We start from the raw sequence: 10,665 nt of genomic DNA on the forward strand, positions 1-10,665 counted from the left end.
TATATCTATGTATGTACGTATGTGCCCGTAGATAGATAGATAGATAATGCTTGTGATTTTCTGCCTCGGTACGCAGAAGAGATACTGTTTGAACACTAGCCGCATGAGTATAGTGCTAGTCTAGGAGGGGTTGCTGAGCGGTATTCTGCATGCAAATAGCCTTACGCAACGTATGAAACTTGAGAATATAAGACGTTAACATCCGGTGCCGGTATGCAGTCATCCAAGATGTATGGATCAAGTTCTTTCACAAGTACCTTGCGAAGCCAGAGAAGATCTCTTCAGGTTTACCATAAGGGAGATCTCGGCTATGCCCATTTTTCCAGTTAGCACTTGGACAGCCATGAGATAGATGGCTTTACTTCTCGGATTGTCTTTGGATGCGTGCTTGGTTCGTTTTGTTTACCTTGTGTGGTCTTCGTTTTTGCTTGTTATGTGTAGGGCGCTTGGTTCCCTGAGCTGTTTTGCTATTTCATCCTCCTCTTTGTTCATGTTAAGCATACGAGAAGAGGATTTACTGACTTGGTGTCCTGTTCCTTCCTTTCTCTTTTTCAGAATTTGCATGACTGTTCTACCCACTTGTGGCTCGCTCTAGCCTCACGTCTGCTTCTACTGGTGGAGATGGTCTTAACACATGCCTCTCATCCTGTCGCTCCTCTTTTTTCTCTTCTTCAACATGATGAAGAAGCCTTGCCTTTCTGGGCTTCTTTAGACCAAGATGAAGAAAATGACATAAAAGGACATGACGACGGAGGAGAAGGAGAGGAACTTCAGGAGAGGAAAGCAAAGAGTACGGATGAAGAGGTAAACCAAGCGTGTTTGAGACAGAATGCCGAAAAAAGCAAGTCCCTGTCTGTGGCACTTCAGACTGACCGTCTCCAAGTGTCATCTGATTTATGCGTACTATGCCTTGTTTCTCCGTCTTGGACTAAGTCTACAGAGCTCTGTTGATAATGACCTCCTGGTGTGTTCCTGACTGTATGTCTTTTCTCCTCATACTACAAAAGGTCAGGATATTGGAAATCGTTTTCTACATCCTACATTTACTCGTGATTTGTTTAGTTCAAGAAATTTCTTTCCGTTTATACATATGATCTGGAGCTCTCCATGGATGGATACAGGTTCTGTCTCCAGTGTCACCAAGAATCCGCATGCGGTAATGGAAGTGATCTCAGGCTGTGCGCCGCATCCACGGACGCGATCAGTTGATCAGCGTCCCACCACCCTTGCGACGCGGGGTTTGCTGTCCTTCTTAGTGGGAAGCCTCTGGATTCTTTTACTTCTTTGTTGATTTCTCTTTCCTTCTTCCAGGCGATTGATGACTTGGATATTTATGAAGATTTACAGCCGCCGGGGGGATCAACAATCTCACAAGACGCGGCCTCATCGAACTCTGCCCCGGGAACCTCTCAGGCTGATCAGACGTTGTCTCTCCCTGGTTCTACTTCCCGAGGGGCTTCCCTACCAAGAGACTCTTCGAAGACGACAACGACGGAAAGGCGATCGACGAGCCACAAGAAAGATTACAGGGGGAATCTGCTACGACCACTTCGGGCTGCGTTACAAACACTGTTGTCGCAGTGTCAACTTATTCTAGCTTCTTCTCAGCTGCATGGAGTAGCGCAGCGTGGGGGAGGCTCGAAGGCGAAGATGTTGCAGGCACATGGCGGCTGGAAAGATGAAAGAGATATTCTTATCGAAGAAGAAAAGAAGAAAAAACATAGAATTCTCATTCTCGCAAGACAAGCGATCATCCTCCTCTCAAAAACAGAAGACCTAGACGTGCGCATCGGTGGGCTGCGGCTCGAACCTCCACCGCTGGTGCGTCTTCATGCCATCGCGTTCTCAGGTGCCCCGTAGCGTATGAAGAGATGAATATATGTATGCGGCTATGTGTAGATCCGTGCATTCACCTTCAGCACGTCGGTGTACATGATTCTGGAAAGCTCGCTGTTTGTACAGAATAACCATGCTTGCAGGCAGGACACCTGCAGTACTTCCATTCTTTTGTACGTATACGTATTCGTGTGTCTGCAGTTGCATCTCTTCCGTCTCGCAAGTGTGGAGTTCAGTAAGAGAGGATTGATCCATGCTGTAACCGTCTTCTCTGAAACTTTCCGGTGCGAAAAGGCTTCCATCCCTCGCAGTTCCCGAGACAGTCGATGAAAGTTCTAAGTAACACGGAATAGCCTGCCTTCTTCGACTTGCGTGTATATACACACCGACGCACTCTCAGCGCGGAAATGTATATACGTATATATATATATATACATATATCGACGCCGTACCAGTTCACCAATCTGTGTCGTTTTTTCTTCCTGTCGCCTTTACTTTTCCAGAATCCTTTCTATGCTAGAGCCATTTGTTTCGTGACGGTGGTGTCAGTGGACTGAGAGAGAGGGCCTTCGCTGGACTCCTCTTGTCTTGACTTTTGTTTACGTGGAACGGGTGTCCCCTTTCTTGTTCAGAGTGTTTGCTTGCTTTTCGTTGGTATTGAGAGGGTCGAAGGAGTTAGCTTGGTTTTTTTGCCTTCGCGTGTGCAGCTCCTTGCTGGATCGTCTTTCTTCCCTTCCGATTTCTCTGCCTCTACGCCTTCATCACGCCTACGCAAGCAACTGTACTGGGGGGGAGAGGAAGCCGCGTGGGATGTTGTCGCTCATTGTGACGCTGTCTTTAACGTCGCTGTGAGAAGAGCAGCCGCTCTTACGGATCCACTTCTTCCTGTTCCTGCGGCTCAGCCGATCCAGGATGCTTCACTTCGTCTTATTGTGGATGCAGCGGTTATGGCTAGAGTTCTGGTAAGAAAGAAAACCGTCTTGCCTTCTCTTCTGTCTCTCTAATCTCGAAGTTTCTGATAAACTTCGGGAAGTCATTCATGGGCTGGTTGCATCAATGTTTCTCGATTCTTTTTTGCTTCCATCGAGGCTTTAGTCTCTCGTATATCGTCTGCACTTCCCTCCTTTTTGAAGTGGTCTATCATCATGCCGAACCAGGCCTCCTGGCGATGAATATGGTTATTGTTTGCTGGTTCTGTCGTGAGTTAAGGATTACACTATGAATTAGGCATTCTTCCTCTCTTTACTCTCTAGAGATGATCATGGTCGCATAACTCATGAATGCTTGATGTATGGTGATATCAGGAAGGAAGTCAAGACTGGTGGTGTGCCGTTGGAGTGGAAGCGATAAGATGTCAAGCACAAGAGGACAGTGTGAAGAAAGCCTCTGAAGAAGACGCTCAGCCAGGCAACTCTCCTGGTGTCCCGTCAGACGATCCTCAACAGGAGAAGAAGGGCCAAGGAGTTCGGGACGACGACGACTTCCCCCTATGGTGCTCAGACCCGCTGCTTCGATTCCATGTGGTAAGGTTGGCTCTCAACACATCTTGAGAGGAACTCGAAGAACCTCTGTCTAGGCTTATAGAGGACAGACACACATATGACGTGAAAACGTCAAAAAGAAGGGAGGAACGACTGCGAAATTCCTGGCGCCTTCTCATGGTGTTCTTTCTGATCACGGTTTGTCAGACTGCATGCGCTTTATTGTTTTTCACACTTTCCACGAGGTTTTTTGCCACGTGTTGACGTTGCCGTAACAGAAAGACTGTGTTGATGAAGATCGACTCATCAATATCTGTCAATTTCTCGACTCAATTGCCATGTGTCTGTCTCTTACAGCCTTTCTCCGTTCCCCCGCCTGTCGATTGTCTCTCTGTGGCGAAGACCGCTGGTGCCTCATTGGCTCGAAGCGTCGGAGGACATGCTTCAGGATTTCCCACTAACCCTGCAGCAGCCAAAGCTGCAGCAGCGGCAGCAGCCGCGGCAGCCGTTGCCGCCGCAGTGACAGCAGGACGGACAGGAAGCCAAGGAAGAGAAAATGCGTCATCTGATCCATTCAGATCTCGTGCTAAAGCTAGTCGCCGTGCTCCAAGTAAGCATGTGGATGACTACGAGGCAGCGGTCCCAGGAGGACTGACCCTGCAGAAGAAGATGCCGCCGCCTCCTCCCCCTCCACCGCCCGAACGACCTGCCGAGGAAGAACAGCCTGAGCCTCTTCGCGTGGAAGAAAAAGAGACAAAGGGAACGGACGAGGAAAGTTGTGCGAGTACTGCTGCCGGCGGTGGAGGGAAAACGAGGTCCGAAGAAAAGTTTCCAGGACAACCGGGTGTTTCAGAAAAGCCTGGTGGCGCAGGGGAATTCCCGATGCAGCTTAACGCTGACACATCGGTTTCAAGAGAGGGTGAAAGCGCTTTTGCTGATCAGCAGAAGAAAGGTCAGCATCTAGGAGCAGCGGGAGTGGCTGATGAAAGCAGAAGGAATGGCTTCGCGGCTGTCCCGGATAAGCATGGCCGCCAGATAAGCCAAGAGGCAGGTGGAGCCTTTGGTGTGCCTGATCGATTGGGCTCCGGCGGACGAGGAGATCTTCAGACGACAGGGGGGGCGGCAGCAGTAGGTGTGTTGGTGTCAGACGGGACACAGGAACCGCGAGGAATGACTGCGTCACATGGAGGCATCCAGCCGCAAGTGCGCCCCACATCCCACCAGCTACTCATCCAACAACAACTGCAACAGATACAACGAGCTGCGCAAGCAAGGGAGATAGAACAGAACAAGGTGACGGCATCTGGTCTTCAGCAGCCGGGTCTCGCCGCACAGTCTTCAGTCGGTCCACCAGGAGGAGGTGCGGCCACGGGGCCCGGAGGAGAAAGCGGGATGGTATCTTCACAGACAGTACCAAATTTGACCGGACTGCAGCAGGGTGCAGAGCAACAGCAGACTCTCCTTTTGCAACAGCTGCAACAGCATAGCAATTTACAAGGAGGAAACCTGCAGGCCCCTCAGGCTCTTGGTCATCAAGGCGTTACCAGCATCCCCCTGCTTCCTGGTCAGCAGCTAGCTGGAACGATGCAGCCTGGCGGAGGAATGTTGTCGGGACAAGGGCAGAAAGGCCGGCTAGAAACGGGAGAGGGAAAACCGGTAGGAATGGCGGTCACACAGCAACAGCAGCAGTTATCAGGGGTTGGTCAGCAGATCCATGTGTCGGGGGCACAGTCTTTTGGAAGTACAAGACAGTTAGTTCAGCAGCAGCAGCAGCAGCCTCAAATCGCCCTTTCCCAGCAACAAAGTATCCAGCAGGGCGGAGGCATCGCGCCTCTACAGACTCCAGAAATTCGAACGACTCCCGACCAGCTGCAGCTTCAAGGTGTCGTAATGCCGCAAAACCACCTGGTGGCACAAGGAGGAGGGACGGCTGGTAGCATGGTGATCCAACAGCATCCCCAGGCTGGAGGGGCGGCACTGCCTCAGCAGCAGGGAATGTACGGACAAGCTCAGATCGGTACTGAAGGTGTGGCTGGGAGAACTCCGCAACAGCCCCAGGGTGCGCTGGTGCAGCAAGGAGGGCCAGGGGCTTTCCAAGTAACAGCGGGCGGAAGCAGGATGGCCCCTTCCCAAGCTGCGGGGCACTTGCACCAGCAGATGGTGATGGGGCGAATCGCGCCTACAGGCCTACCAGGAGACGCTGCAGGCGCTGTCACAGCTCAGGGAGCACAGCAGCCATTTGGGACTCAGACTGGTGTCGGGCTTGGCATGCAGCATCAGCCACACAGACAGATGTCTGTTCCATCTTCCCCTCCTGCTTTGCCTCAGCATCACGCGCAAGTAGTTGGGAACATGGCCCCTCACCAGCAACTGCCGATGGCAACGCCCGCAGGCTTCGCTCCTCCGCCCGGGGCTTCCCAACAACTGGGAGGCCTGATGGCAACCCCTCAGCTCCAACGGGGAGCGACAGGCCCTCAGCAGATGTTGGGGCTGCCCTCCCAGCAGATAGCGGGAGGAGGATTGATGCAGGCACCTGGACAACGTCAGATGAATCTGACGACATTACCGCAGTCGATGAACCAGCCTATGGCTGTGTCTGGAGGTGTTTTACCTCAGCAACAGACAGCCGTCACTCACTCTCAACTACAGACTGGCGACGCGATGCTGCAGGGAGAAAGAAGAGGCGGAGTTGGTGCAGTTCAGCAGGAACAGCCCCAGGGAGATGGTGCAGACGGAAATGCGGGAGGTGGAGGGCTTGATGCCTGCCCAGGTTGGAAGGAGTTTGCGGCTGACGGCTTGAGGGAAAACATGGATGTTACGAAGCTTGCGCAGGTAATAGGAAGTCTTTTGCGGTTATATGATTGATCACAGGGTGTCTGCATGCATGTAGCAATAGCAGATGTTTCTCCAGTCAGTGCGAAGTCTCTCTAAAACGATTGAACTACAGCTCACCCGTGAAGTTACATTTACTATCAAACTGATCAGATAAAGAGCGCATCCATCCTTCGTTCTTGCAAGAACGTACGCTACTACGGAAGCCTACGATCTGTACGGTGGCACATCGGTAGACGGATCCTCCATCACCTATGGGCCGTAGGGGGACTGTGAAACACCAGATGACTAAATTCAGGAGAGAAGACAGCAAGTGGTGCTCCGCGTTCTGGTGTGTATGCACGTCCCCATGCCTATTCCTACGCATAGCCAGTACAGAGCAACCCTGCAACATAACTGTATACACCTCAATGGTCTAACACTCGGTGATTGGAACGCGGGGACCGTGACCGAGAGAGTCTGCCTGATATGTGTAGTGGTTCTGTCTCCAGGCAAGTGACCCCTTGTAGCCGCGTGCTTAGAGGAGGAGCGCACATATATATCCGGACACGTGCTTCCCGTGTGGATGACGCTAGTGTACGAATGGACCCACGGGGTAAATTACTCAGAAGGGTTAGGAGAACGGTTGGAACTGGCGGAGGCTGTGGTAGTACGCGATCGTTTTAGCTGGCCTTGTCTCAAGTTGCTTTAGGTGTACGTCACTCAAGTATGAAGAGGCGATGCATCGCTGTGTCCGATGAGTCCTGGGTACTCCACGCAGTTGGAAAGCCTCTTCTTTCTGTCGTGTCCATGCGTCGTGGCTCTCTCGAGCTCGAGTCTGCATACGAATTCACAGTGAACGTGTGATGCCTAGCATTCGCAGAAGAATGAGTGGTGATATGGTTCGTGTGTGTTTTTTCCAGAATCCTGAGCTGCTGAAAGATCCTCGAATCAAGTCACGTTTTATACGCCTCCTGAATCGCCATGAACAAATCAAAAATCTCTTCCGCATGCTTGGCTTGGATCTGTAACGATGGTATTCACCAACTGTTCTCAACTCTCTCATGCATCCGCCCCGCCCTCCCGCACAGCTGGCACTAGCTGCTGAAGACTACGCCGCGTGTGTCGTGGTGGCTGTCACTACAGGAGGTGTCAAGAGTTTGCCTCCCTAGACTGTTGAGGTCTAGCAGACATCCATGTATACATATATATACATATACATATATGTATAGATTGATGCACCACTGCGACTTTAGCGCCTGTCATAAACTCCTCCTCTGACGATCGCGGGAGTGCAGCAGACAGATTTCAGGGGGGAGGTGCTTTTTCTTATGGGAAGCTCCTGTACAGCAGCAGAAGAAACGAGGTCTTATGGTTTTCTTCTCTCTCTCTGGACACTCGAAAGCTTGTTCGTCTTGTTCCTGCCTATCCCGTTGCCTGATGACGCGTTCCCCATTCCCATGGCTCAAGCGTCGCTCTCTGGTTTTGAATTTTTTTCTATCTTTCCCAGCACAACAACTTGTGCCCTGCACGTTTCAACAGGTTTTCGACAAGTGACTCAGAGAGTAGAGAATGTTTGAAGAGATGCATGTATGCATCTTACACGTGCGGGCGCGTCTATCTCCTCCCGTACTTCCTCAGCCATCCATTCACGAAGAATGGTCAGCTTCGGAGGCGTGTAACGTCTTCTATATGACGTCGCGTGCCCTAAGAAGAGGAGCAAATTTTTGAGGAGAGGAGACAGGGTACATTCGGTGTTTTCAAGTTCACTCTTAGTCGATGTTGTCAATCGCCACCCAGCTGTCTTTGGCGACCCCTCGCCCCGCCCCCCCCAGCCATCGTAATGCCACGAGTTGTCAGCCTGGCGAACGAGAGTTTGGGCTTTTTTCGACGAAGGGGAAAGGGACTGGAGCCGTGTCTCCGGCAGTGGCGTCTTAGTTTACCGGTAATATACAAAGGGTTTGTTTCGCCATGCGGGGAAGTCGGCTTTACACCACCCCCTACTGTTTTCTCGTTCACGGGGGGGTGGTGTGTGTATGCATCTATGTTTATACTTTACGTATGTAGATGTAGAGGCACAGCGCCAATATTGATAGACGTAGAAGACATATGTTTCTGTGTACACTGGCGCGCGCAAGGCTGTTTCGAAGCGGTGTGTTGTGGCTTTTCTATGCCATTCTTCTCTGCATTACGATTTTCTGATGTATTTTCTCTACAAGGGCCCTCACTCTTCGGATTGCCTTCTCTTTGTGTCTATACGTCCTCCCGGCAGTCCGGGGTCTCCCTATCTGTGGGTCATCAAGGTGCATACTTCCGAACTCGGAGGTCATCTTCTGGGAAATGAAGAACGCACTTGCTGTGGATAGGTGAGACGCCTTTGCTTACAAAGGCGTCTCACCTGTCCACAATTAGTAGTTGCCGCTGCTATGAGGTCTCGCCTCATCAAAGTTCGAAGTGACACCGGGTCTCTTCAAGTGGTTGCAGTGGCTGCTAGGTAGTTGGGTGGCTGTCCGTGTGCGCGGAACCCGGGGAAGACTGTTGCTGTAAGCGGTACTTCGCCCAGAGATTCGTTGGAAGGAATACCCGCATCACTTGCCTCGCTGCCCGTAGCTCACTTGATAAGCTTAACGGGAGGTCTTCAGACCCAGAGGTTTCCAAAGCATTGTGTGAAGAAGAGATTCCTCTGTTGCCGGCAAATTGACGCTGCGATCTACACCGGGATTTTGAATGCCCCGTTCCTTTTGACAGTAGCGAGAAGAAAGGAGCAGAAGCAGCTGCACCCTCACTTCTAGCTGGACGTGTAATCAAGTGACCTTTTATCTATTGCCAGACAAACTCCCAGTAGCCCTCGTGTTGGCTCCTGCCTTGCAATCGTCTTTCAGTTTGATCCCCTTTGATTCGTCCGACAGCATAGACCTCAAGATTGTCAGGCGACTAAGTTGGCTCAAAACCGAGTCGCTTGAGGCACTAGGTGAATATGACTTCCGCGGGGAGGAGGCCATCTCGCTCCCGGTTTGCTGCAGGCCGAACAAGGCGGCGTCACGAGTGAAAATCAGCACTGCCAGCATGTGCCTTAGTCGGAGAGCCTTGGCCTTTGCAGCCAAGTTTTATATTCCTTGCTATCGACAAGTATAAACATCCCTTTCTACATCTATATAGATGTAACTGTACCGCACCAGAGGGTCGCTGTGTTTCTCACCCGGCTGCCGACAGACGACGAGTGAGAAACACAAGTCTCCCGGGAGAAGTAAAACCGAATCAAAAGTGCAATGAATGGAGCACAATTGTTTCGAGGAAACGTGACACCAAACTTTGAAAACACGAAGCACGTGCGACTCAGGCAGGCTGGTTGTACAAGGTAACAAGCGAAGAGCCAGCCCAGCCGCCTGGCTGGGGGTAACTCTCGCAGACAAGATGCGATGAGGAGAAACGCAAGAAGGCCGTGCCTTAAGAGTCTTTGAAAAAATCGCACGAGTGTCGGCTACCTATACACCACACATAGACAGTAGTATCATTTTGATGCTCCATTAAAAGTATTGAAAAGAAAGATACGAGATAGCTGAATTCCGACCCCGGCATCAGAAAACATCTCAGCAAACAAACGAAATTGTTCACACTCGACCCTGGCGAGCCGGGCCTTTGGCGAAAGGCCAACATGCCCAGCGGAGAGAAAACCCAAGGTGAGACTAACGGGAAAACAGCAATGAAAGAGAAACCCACACAGGAAGACAACAGTGTCTCCTCTGTAGTCTGAGAAGCTTTCAGACCATCGCTAAGCAAGACGGCAGTGTCTCCTCTGTATTCTGACGAGCTTTCAGACCATCGCAGGGACAGAAGGAAATTATGTCACGTTTCACCTGATCAGACAAACAGATCACTTTGGAAGCAACTCAAGACCTCCCCCGCTCCGAGTGTCTGTCTGTACGTGCACCTCGACATGACAACACACACACAACGCTCGAGCAAGCACGACAACCATCAACGGAGCCCGGATGCACACACAGGACTATCCTATATTCAAGAGCTCCTTCCTTCTCAGTACACACTGTGCGTAGCCTTCCTTAGTTCACATGCTTCGAAAAGACCACCAGAAGAGGAGGGAGGGATAATTTTACAAGTATGCACTCAGCTAAAGGCCTCATCTGGGCTCGCTGATATGGTACTCGGCGGATTCTTCAGAAACAGAGGAGAGCTGTAGAAAAGTCCCGTGAAAAAAAAAACAGCTCTCTGCTGGATCTGCCATATGATGATGGATCCACTCGATTGAGAATAAGTTGATGTTCCCGTCTCTGAAAGAGGGGGCGTCATTTTATCCATACATCATGAATACGAGAGAGCAAAAACTTTATCAGGAAAACTCTATGTGAGTCTTCCTACTCAAACTCGAGATCTGATGAGACACACGCAGCCGATCTTTGCTGACCTCGCTCATCCTCTTCAACACTCTTCAGGAGAGCCTGAAAGAAAACACACGGCCGTACGACTGACGCAAGGAGTTTGTCTTGGAAAAGGGAAGAAGTCGATGCAACCCTAAACC

At 51.0% G+C, this 10,665-nt stretch overlaps 2 protein-coding genes across 2 annotated transcripts in view; one reads left to right on the forward strand and one right to left on the reverse strand.

The window, feature by feature from the left end:
• CSUI_002948 (uncharacterized protein) overlaps positions 1-8,960 on the forward strand; it is a 24,938-nt gene extending 15,978 nt beyond the window's left edge. The window contains exons 10-15 of the mRNA XM_068063146.1: positions 556-804; positions 1,312-1,821; positions 2,544-2,798; positions 3,141-3,359; positions 3,675-6,149; positions 7,052-8,960. Of these exons, the coding sequence (XP_067924885.1) occupies positions 556-804; positions 1,312-1,821; positions 2,544-2,798; positions 3,141-3,359; positions 3,675-6,149; positions 7,052-7,159 (3,816 nt within the window). The 3' untranslated portion in view covers positions 7,160-8,960. The remainder of the gene's footprint in view (positions 1-555; positions 805-1,311; positions 1,822-2,543; positions 2,799-3,140; positions 3,360-3,674; positions 6,150-7,051) is intronic.
• Positions 8,961-9,241: 281 nt separating this feature from the next.
• The window catches only part of CSUI_002949 (zinc binding protein), a 4,493-nt gene continuing 3,069 nt past the window's right edge, over positions 9,242-10,665 (reverse strand). Inside the window, exon 5 of the mRNA XM_068063147.1 lies at positions 9,242-10,585. Within this exon, the coding sequence (XP_067924886.1) occupies positions 10,502-10,585 (84 nt within the window). The 3' untranslated portion in view covers positions 9,242-10,501. The remainder of the gene's footprint in view (positions 10,586-10,665) is intronic.

Source organism: Cystoisospora suis, assembly GCF_002600585.1.
Source record: "Cystoisospora suis strain Wien I chromosome Unknown contig_1238, whole genome shotgun sequence".
In the NCBI taxonomy this organism is placed as follows: Eukaryota; Apicomplexa; class Conoidasida; order Eucoccidiorida; family Sarcocystidae; genus Cystoisospora; species Cystoisospora suis.